Source organism: Phalaenopsis equestris, unplaced genomic scaffold, assembly GCF_001263595.1.
Source record: "Phalaenopsis equestris unplaced genomic scaffold, ASM126359v1 Scaffold000002, whole genome shotgun sequence".
NCBI lineage: Eukaryota > Viridiplantae > Streptophyta > Magnoliopsida > Asparagales > Orchidaceae > Phalaenopsis > Phalaenopsis equestris.
Window position 1 is genome coordinate 67,482,515 of NW_018164444.1, and position 17,589 is coordinate 67,500,103.

Here is a 17,589-nt window from a genome sequence, read left to right on the forward strand (position 1 = left end):
GAGTTAGGGTTTCTGACCCGATTCATCTCGATCGATCTAGGCGGCTGCTTTCATCCGACAGACGAGGGAAGTGAACGAAGCGGTAAGGAGGAGCTCTTGACGGACGTTCTTGGTGAGTTACTTCCTCCATCTATTCTTTCTCCCGTGTTCCGATCTTTCTTTTATGTTCCTTCGGTTTTTTGTTTATTCTTTTGAATCTCGGCTTAGAGAATCTTCTTATTAGGTTCACCTGCGGTTTTAGTAGATTTGGTAATCCTACAGTTCTTAGTAATTTGACGTTTTGTGCAACTTGGATTGAATTATTTTAGTCGTCCAGGCTTCCTAACCATGGTAAGGATTACAACTCACCTTGTAAAGGAGAACAACTATTCCTTTCATCGGCCAGAGAAAAGAATTGGCCTTAAACCTTCCAATTGCACATAAGCTTTGTCAAGGCGAGTCACCTGCACTTGTTACCATCACCGGAATTGAACTTTTTGTGGACATTAAACATAGCGAAGTAATCCAACTCATGGTCAGCAAAGCTTCCTTGACCAGTCCCGCATCAATTCCAGTAAATGTTGGAAGATTTACTTAAATACTTTCTGACTTACGAGTAATAATCATTCCTTTAATTGCTAGTATAACACCAAATTGATTTATCCCATGTTCTACTCCATCGAATTGCGCTCAATATCATCGTCCACCAAGTAGCAATGTTGAAAGGAATCAAAGATGAATTACTTGCTAGGCACTTAATTTGAGTAAGCCCCAACCCTTGTGCCATATTTGCGATGTTGGTCCCATAGGAAGATGAAATTTGGTTTATGTGCGTGGATACTCCAATAAGGTTGAAGGCTCAAACATTTTTTACAAAGCTGATACCGCCAAGTTCACATATGGCCTACAAATTAGAAATAAAAGCTTTCAAAACTAGGGAGGGTCTCTATGCTTGCCTTTTTCACTTTGTAACGCTTCAAGCATTTTCATGCATTTAATGGACCAAGTGATAAAGCCTTTCATCAACCAATTCACTTTGGATTATTTCAATGACATTTTAGTATATAAGAAAGATCAATTGGAACATCAAAAGCAAATCCTCACTACGCTTGAAATGGAGAAGATATTCCTAAATTTAAGGAAATGTGAATTCGTTGGTGAATAAATATTATTTTTAGGATTTCTTATTAGCGGCCAAGTTATTTAGGAAGATGAAACAAAAAAAAAAAAATGAATTGGCCTGCACTTTCAAACATTCATGATGTACAAAGCTTCCATAGAATGTTTTATTGTTGTTTAATAAGAAATTTAACGCTACCATATTGCCACTAAATTATTGACTCAAGAATATGAAATTTTATTGGGGTGATGACCATGAAGCAAGCTTCTTTATATTGAAGGGGAAGTTGAATTTCTCACCAGTACTTATTTTTTTATACGTTGAATATATCCTTGAAGTTGAAGTCGATACTTGTATGATTATAATTGTAATAGTGATTTACAAAAGGGAAAACCTATGGAGTGTATAAGCAAGATGAAAAATGACCATGGATTGAACTAGATGATGTATGAACAAAAACTCCATGGTAGCGATATCCAATTAAAAGGACTTTGTCCTACTCAACTACCATCAAGCCTTCAATTTTATGTACTCTCAAAAGAACCTATTATGGATGCATGATTCTTGGGTACTCCTTTAGAAATTTACATTCTTTTTAAAAATTGAGACAAATGCTTAAATTGCATGTTAGATGCTTCAAGTCACAAAACTCATCTACTCGTCACACGTTAGGTTAAAGTTATTGTGTTCAAAACTCCCAAAGAATAAACTGCTAATGATGAAGAATTTGTGACGCAGGGCTCACATGAGGGTTGAACCGACTGTTGAACCAATTCAACAAGGGAGCCTCAAGGGGGTCGACCAGTTCTTTGGTTTAGCCTAGGGTTGTCTCTCAAGGAGAGGAGTATTCTCGCTCCTATTCATCTACTACTATATAAATGTATTTGCTTTTGATTAGGGTTCAATTTTTGGCTCAAATAATTATGTCAGGACAGCCTCTGACATCCCTTTTTCCTTTGTAGGGCTGTATCCGACGAACTAGCCAAAGCCAAAAACAGATTTATTTATAGCAAATTTAAAACAAATAATAATTATATAAATGATATTATATAAAAATTATAACAATTAAAATAATATGAGTGGAATGATTGTCTCTAGAGTACACTTCAAGGACGTTATAATTTTTAAATTTACATAAATAGACTTAGATTAATGCTTACATACCTGCTTGTAGATTAGACAAATGAAATATTAATGTCTTAATCACAACATTATGCATTTCATATAATTGTAATGTAATTAGTTTTTTTAATAATACCCAGACTATTACCACTGGGATGCAACCATAGGCTAACACACTACAAGTAAAATAAAACATTACTTTTAGAAACTCGTGTAAACCAAATTTTTTTGTCGAACTTTGTTAATTAAAAACATACCAAATACAAATAAAAACATTAAGACGGATGCAAAGAAAAATTTGTACAATGATCTAATAATATTTAAATCATGTAAAAATATAGGAAATTTTACATACATAGCACACAAAATATTATTATTTACAGTTTTTGAATGTAAAAATTTTTGAATATAAGAATAATAGGCCTCTGTCTCCTCCATCATCCATGTTGTAGCTCTTCCCCTCTTCCATGCACTTGAAACTCTCTTGCCCTTTCTGCTCAAGATCACATCTAGAGGCACTTGAAGCCAGAACCCTCCATCCGACTTCCTTGCTCTAGCCAAATATTGTATTTCACTCGCTCGAAGTCGCAAACCCCGTCTGACACCTTGATGTTGTGATCGTTGTTCCACGTATGCTCGAAGCCTTAATCGTCTGAATGAGGTCCCTCCTACATAAAGCCACAACTAGTTATTTGGGCCGACCACACCTCTCTGCTCTAGTCGAACACTATCCCTCATCTGTTCGAAGTCGCAAACGTCATCCTACAACCACACAAGCTTCAATCTCCATCTCACATTTCAATAGTTTAACAACACCATGGATTCCATCTCCTCAACATCAACACAAGCAAACCAACAAATTCACAACATCCTTCAACAAGATAAATGAGATAAATATACCTTCATCATTAAAATTCTTGATTTCTTATATCAAGCTTGTGACTAACACACCTTTAACACAAATAAATTATCTTGTTTGGAACATACCAATCTCCAAATTTATCACAACCAATAGTTTTCTCTTTTCTAAACGACGCTGCTCCAATCCCTTCACGATTCATTTAAAATGAGATCGGAAGCTTAATTGAAAATCACGATCATCTCTTATGATAACTCATAGATAGAAGCCTCACTATTGTAGTTTTCTTCATCATTTCTCCCTCAAATTTCCCATATATCCTTCTCCTCCGCAACACAGTCAAAATTTGGCACATTAGAAAAACGATTTCAATCCTCAAATAGATCAATTTTCATTCAACTCAAGAATGAACTCCACAACATTACTATGGGAGCCAACACGACGTCTCAATATGTTGTCATAAAAAATCTAGTAGACTATATTGCAACTGCAAGTTTCTAGATCAATGAAGATATAATTCTGTACACTTTAAATGACCTACCAACAAGCTATCAAGGTTTCAAGACAACAATTCAAACACAACTGGTTTTAGTCCTTTTTACATAATGAGGAATGTAACTTGGCAAATAAAACAACCAAAATCACTCAACATACACCTCTATTGACATATAAAAGCAAAAGAGGGTCTCAATGTCCATAAAGTTTTATTTTGCAAACAACAAATGTCAAGCCAACAACAACTTGCAAAAACCAATAACCATATTGATATTTCAAATCTGTAATAAAAAGGAATATTTAGCCACCCAATGTTGCCACAAAACCAACCTTCAATACAAAGCAAACTCTGCCTCTTAAAGTTACTGCTCTCGAAACTCAACTCAATGCCCATCCCCAATAATGGGTTATGAATACTGGCACAACTGCCCTTCTCACTCCTCATATGAGCAATTTACTATAGCCAGTTCTCTACATAGGCTCGAACAAAGTAGTGGTCGACAATGTTCAGAACACTGCCATCACTCATGTTGGAAATGGCATCCTTCCAACCCCCGATAGTAAGCATAAACTATCTTTCCATCTTTAGAGCACCTAAATTATCTCATAATTTTATTTATATGCTTACAAAAGAGAACAATTGTTATGTTATCTTCAGTGGTAACAACTTTCAAATTCAGGACTTAACAAACAAGAAAATCTTTCTTATTAAAAACAATTTATCAAGGGCTTTACCCGATCACAACCTTCGACATTGGTACAAGCTCAAATATATGACATCAAATATTGAGGCACCCTCACAAGAAAATCTTTTGTCAAAAGTGAAGGGAAAATTAGGGTTAGGAGATGTAAACCAATTATTGTGGTTCAGCATCAACACCTACATCCACATCTTGAGTATGCCATTTTAAAGTTCTATTTATTTCTCTATTAGTCATGGAAAGAGAGAAATTTCTCTCAATAAGTAATGAAAAAATCTTACACCGTATCTTTCACTCCAAGTATAAATTTTAATACTCCAATATATTGATTAATGTCACTGAAGTGCACATAAGCTTTTTTTAGATCAAGAGATCTCTCACAAACACAAATCTATAGCTCATAAAACAGCTGCACCTTCAAATCTAACGATTATAATGTATATAGAAGAAGATTACTTTTTTAACCACACTTACATAAAAACTCTCTTTTAAAATTTATAAATTGAATATCAAAGAATTTATCTCATGAAAATTTTCTTTCCAAGTTCTCTCACTAATTATAAACTCAAAATTTATAGTCTAAAAAAATATTAAGTTCTTAAACTCAAAATTTTAAATATCTAAATTTAACGAATTATTGATGATTTTACTATATGGTTCTCATTGTACACTATAATTAGTAAATTTGAATTGTTTTTTATCTTTCCATCATAATTGCTTAATTATATTAATTTAGAAAACTTATTATGTAATATGATATAAGTCTTATAGTATGAGTACTTTAAATTTTAAATTAATATAATCAAATAACTTTTATTGGTGATTTAATCATTTAAAATAAAGGCTAGTCATACTATATAATTATTATTATATACCATGATTGGCTTATATTTGGAACATCATAATCAATACAAATTTATTTTATAGTGATTTTATGGTACGATATATATCATGCAATATAAAATATTATGATTAATTTATATTAAGTATCTATTATTTTCTTGCTTAAATCACTCATATGTACTATTTGTCTTAACAAACTCTATATTCAAATACACATATGACTAAACAACAACAACAAAGCTTTAATCACACTACATGGGGTCGGCTACATGAATCCTTTTTCAAAGACACATATGACTAAGAAAATAAAAATATATTTCATCACTTATAACTCCAACTAAGAAAATAAAAGCCTGGTTGGGATAACTTTCTGTTTTCTATTTTTATTTTTTCTTTTTAGTTTGCTTTGTTCTGTTTTCTGTTTTTAGAAAATGCATTTGCTACTGTTATGATTTATATATTTTTAAAAACAAAAAAAAAATATATAAAACATATTTGGTTATATACATATTTTTTTTATTTCTAAAAAACTATATTTTAAATAAAACGGTTGGGTCTATGTGCGCTTCAGTATTAAACTCTGCCATCCATAGCATATATGACGTCTTCCTTGCTCCACCCAACACAAAGCATTACCTGTAGGTGGGCGGCGGGTGTGCGGGAGGCGGCAACAGTTGGTGTGCTGACGGGCAGGTGTCGAGCGTTGATTGCCGGCTGCAGTTGGCGGGGATCTTCAACAACAGGCAGTGACTGGCGGCAGGAAGCAGGGCAGGCGGCGGGCGGCAGGCGGCGAAGCCTTGCATAGGCAATTTTTCAAAAAATATGTTTTTAAAACAACAAAAACATAATTTCTCTGTTTTTAATGTTTTGAAAACAAGTCTTGTGTATTTTAAAATTAAAGTAAAAAAAACCAAGAAGTGAATAAACAAACACTATTTTTTGTTTGTTTTTTGTTCTTTGTTTTCAAAAACAAAATATAGAAAATAGAAAGTTATCCAAATAGGGCCTAAAAATATATTTGATCACTTACAGCTCCAACCTTGTTTTTTGCTAACTTGCTTGATCTTTTGGCCTTACCTAACTTTTTGAATTATTGTGTATATGTCGAAATTCCTTAAGTGCGAGCTACCACTTTCTAAAAGTTAATTTTGTTTTTTTTTCAGTGTGCAAATAACCATTGCTTATATGGAAATTTGATTTATCTTTAATAACTTGATTTTGATATGATATATTTTGTAGTTATCTAATAATTTTAAAAGCTAATTTTATAACTAATTGATTCATTGGCATTTCATGATTTTTGGTTTGATATAATTTTGATTTATTAAAAGTGATCGTGCTGCATTTAATTACATTTTATAGTTTATTTCATGTTATATTGGTATATACATTAATTTTCTCTTTACCTCTTGAATGTTGTAGTAGGCTTCAAATAATATATTTAGTTATTGTTCCTTATTTTATTTTATCAATGTGTTTTGTTTTAGCAAAGAGCTGCGGGAGCTTGATCGGCGTCAACATTTCCGAGGATTGATGGGCGGTTTCAGGGTAAGCCAATGAAAATGAGTAACAATCACCCTTTTCCTCTATAACATCTCCTTCAGCTTCTCTCCCTCTAGAATTTTTTTAAGTGTTCTTGCTCGAAAATATTCTCTTCTTTCTGTTTATGAATAAGATTATTTAAGTGTATTTTATAGTTTAACATTGAAATTTATCCATTTTGCTTTAAAATTGCAGTTTCATCAGTACCAAGTCGTTGGCCGTGCCCTTCCGACGCCAAGCGATGAACATCCAAAGATTTATCGCATGAAGTTATGGGCTACTAATGAAGTTAGGGCTAAATCCAAGTTCTGCAAGTTCTGGTAGGCAGACCCCAAGTTCTGGTAGGCAGACCCGCCTTATTGTCTAGTGCTAAAGTTTTGTCAACATTTAATAATTTTTATGTTAATTCGGTTCTTGTTTTTCCTTGAAATAGGTACTTCTTGAGAAAATTGAAGAAAGTGAAGAAAAGCAACGGCCAAGTTCTGGCTATTAACGAGGTCCGTTTTTGTCTGATGTTCTCTGTTTAATTGTCAAATTGAAATACTAAGTTTATTTGTACAATTGACGAACTTATTTTACTTCTTGTTGTTGTATGGTAAGCTTTATGTTTTTGTAATGATATGATTCAATAGAAGTTCATTAATGTTTTAAATTAAGAAGTGGAGTATGCTTACTTTTAATATTACCTTAAAAACTATATCAATTGCTTTCCCTTTGCTCATTTTTTTTTTGTTTTTTTAATAATATAGTTTTATGATTTTGTTTACCCTTTTGGTAATACGCCTGAGTTGGGGATCACTTATTACATGTTGATTGGATTTCTTAATTTAATTTAGTTGTTGGCTGAACTAAAACCATTATAGCAGTTATTCTAATTTGAGAGATTACAGACTCGTAAGATTATTTCCATCCCACGCTCAAAATTTTGTCACATTTTTCTAGGAAGTCTTACATACATATCACTCAATTCTTATGTATTTACATGTCTAACATCTAAACTGTATTTACATATCTAACATCTAAACTTCAGTTTTTACCTACACCCCCCCTTATCTATGCATAAGGTTTATTTGGCATTATTAAATTTAAAATGAAGATATTTTTAATGCGATATAAAAGATTTGGGTGGTATAATTAAAAAAAAAAACAAAATTTAGGGTTAGATTTGGAAATACATAGGAATTAGGTAATATGTATGTAAATTTTCTTTTTTTTTTCAAGTAATTCTTGTTTCATTCGTTGTTTTAAAAATTCTATTTGATGCTTACTTCCTCTTGCTTCTATATATCACTACTAGTGTGAACCTGCTATGCTCTTTATAAATGTTCATTTTTTTTCTCTTACAAATGAGTTAACCTCAGTAGTTTTTTTTAATAAATTTTATTGCAGTCAAATATATATAGAAACAACTACAAAAATCATATTTTGGAAATAACGAGGTTGAGAGCAAAGCTTAATAAATTGAATTTACAAGAAATACATATGCTATGGCTAGATGGATACACTAGGAGATCAAGCAATAGCCCAAAAAGGGAACAAATTTAGTGATTTAAAAGACTTTTTATAATTGATCATTTTTGTTTTCTTACAAATGAGTTGAACCAAAGTAGTTTAACAACTTAGTAGTAGTAATTCAATTTTTCCCAAAATAGTAATTTCTATCATATAATAACAAAATATCCATCATTTAACAACTACGAGCTGCCATAAGAGCAGATAAAAATCACAAAACCAATAACACCTGATGGAACAATCTTAGAAGGCAATCATGCATACAATGTAAACTATAGAGGCATTGGAACCATAAAAAGAATTGAAGATGAACAACGTTAAAAAAAGAAACTAACGAAAAGCTGCGAAGAAAGAGGTCTTATTAGATCATCCAAAGGAACAAACAAAATCAGCTAATGCTTTAATATCTAATTCAAGGTTATTGGCTTTTTTCTTAGGATTGCATTATATTGTTGTGTTCGATGTACACTTCATGCGTGATCTTTTAACAATAAGTTGTTTATTTGAGTTATGACTTATTATTTCTCTCCATACAATGGTTAAATAAGATAATGAAAATTCTTAGAAGATATAATTTCTTGTTACAGATATAGATTGGTTGGCTAAATGAATTCAATTAATAGATTTGGCAAGCTCTAGCATTCTCACAAATTGTATAATTTGTGCTTTCAGTTAAGAGAGCCAATGACCTAGCCTACCAAAGGGAAGAAAAGTGCACTTGATGTCAAGGATCTCACATGTAAATGGTGTTATGGTTAGACTTAGCAAAGCATATTTTTATCTTGTTGAATTTGGATGCAAGCTTAAGAATAATGTAAAAATTTCCCTAAGAATTCCTAAGAATTTATGAAGGGTGAAGGGTATCCAATGACTTTAGGTTTGGATTTACCAAAAATAAGCAAATCTTGAGAGGATTGATGTAAGCATCTTTTCGGTTTTCTTTTCATTGAAGATTTCTACATCAATATTTATCAGTAAGTAGGGAAAAAATATCTGGAGTAAATCTAAATAGGAGCGGGGGAGGGGTGAGAGATATCTTTGTCTAATTTTATTTTTTGAGTCGATAGACCTTGAACTCACCATTGATAATAATAAAGAATGATACATCAATGGTGGATGTCTTAATTTATTTAATGAACATGAAGGGATTAGTTTTAGTGTCCAATCCCTTGTGGAGTTATTTTCTTGTCGTTAAATGTCTTTTAGCCGCCAATCTTTGTAAGAAAGTTATGTTTTTATAGTTAATATTGAAATCCTTAGGATAGATAATCACAAGAATTTGGAAACAAAGTCATCCAGGTTGTTAAGGATAAATAGAGGGCCTTTGATATACATGTTAGAAGACAGAGCAAGGCGCATGTTTTGCTCACCTTGGGGCAACAAAAACTCTTTTCTTTACTTCTGAAAAAGTTGATTAGATCTAAAAACTTTTACTTTGATGCACAAAATTCGAAGGATCACCACTAAAATAAATTCTTTATGTAATTGTGTGTCATAAACTCCATGAAGCCAAAATATTTGGTCCAAGAGAAAGAAATCCCCAAGTTGGGAAAGTCCATAAGGCCATCTTGAAAATACAATTATTGACCCCCATCAATTTGCATGAAAAAGGAAACTTAACTAGCTATTTAAGTGAGAGATTCCAAACTATTCTTTTAATGAATGCATTGGAGCATGGTAGACGGTCAAAAGGAATTGTTTGGAGCCCAAAATATACATCCAAACAATGAATTAACTGCGATTGAGAAATGTTTGAGATTGAAATTAGATCATGGAAGTGCCCACTTAATCCAGATTCTCCCACACAAAAAAGGGGGGCATTTGCATGAATACCACCCAATCGTTATGCCATTACATATTTAACACCTAACTTATGCATTTTACATTTATACCACCCAGATCCTTCATATCACATTAAAAAAAAAACACCATTTTAACTTTTAAAAAGTGAACTACACATTTTCATGCATAGGTAAGATGATATGTATTTTAAAATTGAAGTTTAGGTGTTAGACATGTAAACACATAGGAATTGAGTGGTACGTATAATCTTCCAAAAAATTATTATATGCATAATGTGCATCTCTGTTCACAGCTATAATTTCAATTTTGGATAACAAGAAATTTAGTGTTGAACGATTAGTAATAAAAATTATTGGACTTAAAGATTTTTAAAACACTACTTAGAATATCTAGGCCTAATGCTAAACATTTGCATTTTTCAGGCTTTTTAAAATAGGGGCATTTACATACATGCCACACAATTCTCATTGTATTTACATTCATATTACATGCACGCCATTCAAATATTTACCATCACATCAAAAATACCGCCACCATCATTATTTTTTTAAAAGTGAAATACACATTTTCATGCATAGGTTCATAACACCAATGTGTTACACGTGTAAATATCAAATTCTAAGTATTAGAAATGTAAATACATAAGCATTGTGTGGTATGTATGTAAATTTCTCAATAAAATATTGATTTTGTTAACATTTCAATTTTTTTTTTAGATATTTGAAAAATATCCTACCAAGATCAAGAACTACGGCATCTGGCTTCGCTACCAGAGCAGGACCGGCTACCACAACATGTACAAGGAGTACAGGGACACGACGTTCCGTCGAGCAAATGTACAACGAGATGGCGTCCCGCCACCGGGTTCGTTTCCCGTGCATTCAGATTATAAAGACTGCAACTATTCCCTCAAAGCTCTGTAAGCGCGAGAGCACGAAGCAGTTCCATGACTCGAAGATTAAGTTCCCTCTTGTGTTCAAGAAGGTGAGGCCCCCATCCAGGAAGCTCAAGACTACCTTCAAGGCTTCCAGGCCCAATCTCTTCATGTAGAGAAGGCTGGACTGGTTGGTTTCTTTTTGCATGAAGTTTACTGATGGGTTATGTTTTGAGTTTTAATTTGGTTGGATTTTGGTAATATTGCGATCCCAAACTTTTTGCAATTTTATATGTTATGTTCTGTTGTTTTTGAGTCATTTTGCTGTAGTCTGAATGTTTGCTATTGGTACTTTTGATATGGACCATTCAGAGCTTCTTCTGCAGTTTTGGGCGAATAGGGTATAGATATATGTATATGACTGCACACATTTTCAAATCAAAATTGGTTATTGTTACTGTTTGTAGGAATGTAAAATATTGCCTTTTCAATCTAGTAACAAATTCAATCATCACAGTCAAAAATAAAGAAATTATCTTAAAATTTTCAAATCATTTTTGCTCAAATTAAAATTTATAATGTTGAATTCACATTCAAAAAAAAAAATTAATATACATAAAGTGAATTCAACATTATGTTTCAATGCTGCATATTTTTTTATAGATTTTATTTTTCAGACAACTTTCATTGCTCCATTTCACTATAATTTTGTTGCTGCTTCTAAAAATGAGAAGCAGCTTTTTTTAAATAAAGCAATGGTAAAAAGGGAAAAAAAGTTTTTTTTTTTAAATTTTTTTATGCAGAAACATAAAATCCATCATATGATTCTTATGCTTTTTTGAACCTTTGAATGGATAATAATTTTAAATTTTTATGATTCTTATGCTTTTTTGAACCTTTCATATGATTCTTATGCTTTTTTGAACCTTTGAAGGAAAAAAAAAGTTTTTTTTTTAAATTTTTTTTATGCAGAAACATAAAATCCATCATATGATTCTTATGCAGCAATAGATAATAATTTTAAGTAGCTAAAAGAAATCTACTTAAATAAATTAATAAACATATAAAAAACAACACAACAAGATGGAGCTCAACTGATAACCTCATTAACTTTATGATAAAATACTATGGGCGTACATGATAGGTGCAGATTGGTGGTATTGGGATGGTCTTCAGGTAAATATCATCAATCTACAGATGCGGATGCCACACATAATATTCGCTCTCACTTTTACAGACAGCTTTACACATTTCAACGCCAACAAAAACCTGTAGAAAACTACAATTCTTTAGCAGAAATAGTCCTGAACAGCACCATAATTACAATTAAATCTGGAACAAACATAAATACTGTAGAAAAGAGCATGAGATCAACTTTTTTCTTAAATCTCGCATAGATAGATATCCTGTTGCTGCTAGTCGCTGCTAGTCGCTGCAATCTTGAATCTTGGAAACCCTGCAGTTCATTCTGAGCTTCATTTTCTTTTTCTACCTTCTGTGAGAAGTTACAAACAGCTCGCTCAGAAAACACAACACAAATGCAATACAAATTCAAGAGAAGGAAATATCATGCTACACTGAGAAAAAAGGATCAGCATCAGCAGCAACTTTTATCCTTTTTTAAGGAGCATTTACACACATACTGCATAATTATTACATTTATACATATGTAACACCTATACTTTCATATTTACTTGCATAGCATTCCAATCCTTAATATCATATAAAAAATATCACTATTATTTACTTTTCAAAAGTGAAAAACATTTTAAAAGTGAGATACACCTTTCCATGCTTATGTACCAAAGTTTTATAAATGTAAATATGCAAGTTTAGGTGCACATGCTTATGTACCGAAGTTTTATAAATGTATATATGAAAATGTAGGCGTAAGATATATAGATACATAACAACTGTGTGATTCGTATGAAATTTTCTTACTTAAAGGTATTGCATTGGGTGATAAGCCTATTTTGTATACATCTTTTCTCAAAACTTGTGCTCAAATAATCTTTTAACTAACTTTTTCTTTCATCTATAATAAACCTTTTTTCAATTAAAGAATAAGTTCTTAGGTTTTCTTTTAAGATTTCACGGTTCAAATCATGAAAGCTAATAAAACTAGCACAAAGACCAACTTGTGAGGAAAAGAACCATAGCTTCTACGTTAACACTTCCAACATGCCCAAAACAAATAGACTTATCGAGGAGACATTTTGTTAATTTTGGTTTATGCTGAATGAACAAATTATTAAGTGAAGGATTTAAATTTACTTAAATGTTAATCTTACTGAGTAATTCTGCTTATTTTGTTGGTTAGCATAGGAACGGAAAAGTATTCCTTAATTACATTCATGAAAACATTATATCTAATGATTAAAAAAACTAATCAATTTATGCTTCAAGTGAACGTATTAAATCTATCAAAGCATTAGTTTTATATGCCTGATAAAGTAAATCCTGTGCTTTGTTTCTACGTGAATGTACAGCAAAAAAAATCTAGCAAAAAGAATGAAAAATGCTTTTGCTTGGTCAAAAACCACTCTTAGCCAACAGCCTAATAGCAATAAATTCTAAATTAATAATTCCAGCTTCAAGAAAATGAATGGCTACCACTAAAAAGTAAAGATTAGATACGTTAATATTCAACCAAAAACCTTCTCTCTAGACAGTGCATACAAGCGTTAAGTTTGAAGGAGCCCATGCCCTTGAGCTTTTCAAATCCATTAAATTTTAAGATTACATTTGCGAACTCAATTATTATACTTGCATGTGATGTGCCTCATGTTCTTTACTACTCTCATCTAATGCTTCCTCCAACTCCACTATACCAATTCCCTTTGCTTTCACATCATAAAACACATCAACTCTCCCTCCCTCCCACTAGCTAGCACGCTCGTACGCACAATTGCATTGTGAACACACATCCATTTATTTCATACCAACCATTCCCTACCAATAACCCTTACAATTGCAAGTCAAAAAATTGAGAAATTGTAATTTATGTTTTCTTTATCTCATCTTCTCCATAATAATTCATTTCTGGATCTCATGTCCTCCCTTCTCCATTACCCTTGCTTCCAGCTGCCAGTCTCTTCCCCCTCTCCCCGTTTCCCGCTTGCCGCACAGCCAAAATTACCTCCAGTCCCAGACCAGACATGCCGCAACCCCTTTCCAAACCTTCCACGCCCTGCTGCAGCTCCCACCAACGCTTCCCATTACTGCAGCGCCCCTCTCCAACGCTCCAGCTGCAGTAATTTATGTTTTTGTTATCTCATCTTCTCCATAATAATTCATTTCTGGATCTCATATCCTCCCTTCTCCGGTACCCTTGCTTCCAGCTGCCAGTCTCTTCCCCCTCTCCCCGTTTCTTGCTTGCCGCACAGCCACAATTACCTCCAGTCCCAGTCCACAACCACTTTCCAAACCTTCCAAGCCCTGCTGCAGCTCCCACCAATCCTTCCCATTACTGCAGCGCCCCTCTCCAACGCTCCAGCTGCTATCGCATCACCCCAAGCAGTCAACACTAGTACTGACCAGACGGTGTCCACCCGTGCCACTCTCACCCTAGAGGGTGTTCGTGTGTTTTGTGTTGTTTTATTCTTATTTTGAAGAGTCGCCGTTGTAACCTTTGATTTCAATAATAATGTCATTGTTATTGTGGTTTGAGTTAACTCTTGTATCAGTTCCTTCCAGATCCAATGTCTCCTAATTCTTCTCTACATTATTTCTAGTGGTAAAACTTAACATGCAAACAATGCGAGCCGGACGCACAGCTATGCTGTATGCTGTACTTTATTTAGGAAAGCATTTGGAATTTGAATCTTCCCCAATTTCATATCAGCTCAAATTAGACAAAGCTTGATCAATAAGCAGGTTGGAATAGAAACATAGACAATCAATGATTAGGGATATGTCTTAAGTGATCAAATAAATTTCCAATGGCCATGAATTAGACAACATGTCGAGAGAATCTAAGAGATTGTGTTCTTCAATGTTTTAATGGCCCAAGAAAATTGCTTAAAGTGGTGATTCTCATATCACACAACTGAGATCAAATAAATATTTGTCAAGAATCCATAGGAGCAAATGAAGAGATCAAGGCTATAGAAGCTAGATAATTAGATCGAATTTTAAAATACAATAGATAATAAAGAAGTTGAATTTTTAAACTTCTTTGGACATTTATATAAAAATTAAAATTCGGTTTAGATAATTCCTCCATGAATTATCTTTTAGCTTGTAATTACACCTTTTCTTATATATAGGATGTCTTTCCTGGTGGAATTTAGTTATATGTGAAATAAAAAAACTACGTTCCCACAATCATTGCTTACAAAGAGGTTCAAAATTCAGGAAAAAATGAAATGAGAATTCTTCAAAGCTTTTTCTAAAGTTAATATCATTTTCCTCTTCTTCCTCTCCGTTGCAATGGTCCAGTCCAAAAGGCCTTATTCCAGTCCAAGGAAGGCCAGCCCCTTTGTTGCTGATTTTCCTTGAGCCGGAGCCGCTGTTCTTACGATGAGCCTGCTGTTGCTGCTTTGCCGCTTTTACAGCAAAACGGAACTCTGTACAGCCATTTATTACTTGCCAAGGAATGCAAAACACAAAAAAAGAACTACATGAGCCTGTTCTTTTCGTATTTTACCTACACGGGAGTATTAGTTGGAACAATGACATTTAGTGCATAAATAAGTTATATCAGCATGATTTTTTTCAAAAAGATCACATTCATTTGCTTGGATAAGAATCTTATTCAATCTACATATGATGGTACTGTTACTCCATAAATTCGAAACTCTCACCAGGTACCCAAGGAATTATAAGCTTAAAAGAGATGTACTAACTTGAACGACAGCAGTCTCGACAGTATCTACTTCCACAAAGACATTTAAAGGTCTTAATCGGATGTTCGAGGTCCTTAAAATCAATCCCATAATCCTGCAAATCAGTGTACATATAAGCAAAGAGCTTCCTTCAAAGACAATGCATGTAAAGTGTTAAACATAGCAGAAACCATAAACAAGCAAGAATTGTTTCAAAAAAAAAAAAGAAAAGAAAAAAAAGACATGCAATCAAGCAAGTTTGAATGTAAATACACATTCCCGCTAAAATATACATGCAAACAAATATGCATGTCGGAACCCTCTCAAGCGATCCATATGAATGCGCAAATGTACACGCAGAATCAAGTACAAAATATGTTTAAAGAATGAGAGAAACCATCTTTATTGGTGCTCCAATCAAGGTGAGGAATTCCAGGCATCGAATTAAAGAGTCCCAGCAAAATCTGATTACTGTAAATAAAATTAAAATCTCAATCTAAAGCTCAAACTTTAAGACACGTAACAAGACTTGTGCTAAGAAGACGGACAAGATAACTTCATAATTAGATCTCTTCAAAACTGCCAACATAACCACTTAGCTTGCAGAAAGTAAATCCGCCCAAGTTCACAAGTATTTTATTTTTGTCCTTAGGATTAGGCGTTTTTCATTACATAGATGATAATATGCAAATGTATTTCATCTGAAGATACAAATCATCCAACAATGCCATAAATTACGCGAAATTGTGAGACAAGCTACTTATGGCAGTCCACAACCATCCACTATCCTCTTTACCAAAAATTTAAAATGCCTTCGCGGTAACCTACCAAGTTATATGAGTACCACACATTCATCTACGTGTGAGGAACTTGTTATCATGCCCATTTGTATCAAATACAAAAAAAGTTGTAGAAAGGCATTTATAATGTGATACAAATTTAAATATAAGTGTTTAACTCATATTTCTAAATACTACCTTCAGCCAAAAATTTGCCTGTTCTGGCAAATTCTACTTCTTTGTAAACTATAGCTTGTATGATTAAGCTTAAAACACTTTAAACCAACACTTTGTTACAAAAGGGATATTCCACCTTTAGCCCGTTCTACCTACAAAACATATAAAGCAACTTCCTCCCTGATTCTACCATTGGCATTTGGAGCGCTCTTCATTATGACAACGACAGTCATGGCATCCAAAAATCCATTATAATCTTGTTTACAATACAATTCAATTAGCTAGCAAAAAAAAATTGTTGCAGCTTGTATTTAAAGCAAGACAATTTACTTTATTAAAAGAACCACAATTACCATAAAAATACGAAGAAAAAAAGAAACATAAAATGACAATTTAAAAATCACTTTGTCGCTACTCACCCATGTTAATTCCTCGAAAGCTTCCACCTTTCTTGCAGTAAAATAAGCGAGCTGCATATTTGGATGAATGAAAAATAAATCATTCTGCTATAACGAGAACTTTAGATAGGGCTGTCAAAAAAGCTCGTTGTTCGCGAACAGTTCGTGTTCGATTCGCCAGAGTGTTCGTGTTCGATTCGTTCGATAAGCAAACGAGACGAACACGAACAATTTTTTTCGTTCGGTTTGCTAAACGAACCAAACACGAACAGTGATTGTTCGAAATAAAAAAAAATTAAATAAATAAATAAATAAATATATATAATTTATGATATTTTTAAAATAATTATAAACTCAAAAAAATTAATATATTTTAAAATTTAAAATCTGTAAATTATAAAGTAAAATAAATTATTCATAAAAATAAATTTACATACTATTTAAACTCAAATAATATAAATATTATATATTTATATAATATTTGGTATATAATTTTTATAATATATTATATTATTATTTTTATATTATAATATATAAAAGAACGCTCATACGGGAAGCC

At 32.8% G+C, this 17,589-nt stretch overlaps 1 protein-coding gene and 1 pseudogene across 4 annotated transcripts in view; one reads left to right on the top strand and one right to left on the bottom strand.

The window, feature by feature from the left end:
- Positions 1 to 11,235, top strand: LOC110039301 (annotated as a pseudogene).
- Positions 11,236 to 11,925: 690 nt separating this feature from the next.
- Positions 11,926 to 17,589, bottom strand: part of LOC110037500 (probable inactive histone-lysine N-methyltransferase SUVR2) — a 26,707-nt gene continuing 21,043 nt past the window's right edge. For 3 of the 4 annotated variants that reach the window (XM_020742181.1, XM_020742172.1, XM_020742161.1), the window contains exons 8-10: positions 17,052 to 17,102; positions 15,698 to 15,791; positions 11,926 to 12,345 (exon numbers count right to left, since the gene is read on the bottom strand). In XM_020742181.1, coding sequence (XP_020597840.1) covers positions 12,326 to 12,345; positions 15,698 to 15,791; positions 17,052 to 17,102 — 165 coding nt within the window. In that variant the 3' untranslated portion in view covers positions 11,926 to 12,325. The remainder of the gene's footprint in view (positions 12,346 to 15,697; positions 15,792 to 17,051; positions 17,103 to 17,589) is intronic. The other variant, XR_002295345.1, reaches the window with a different exon arrangement.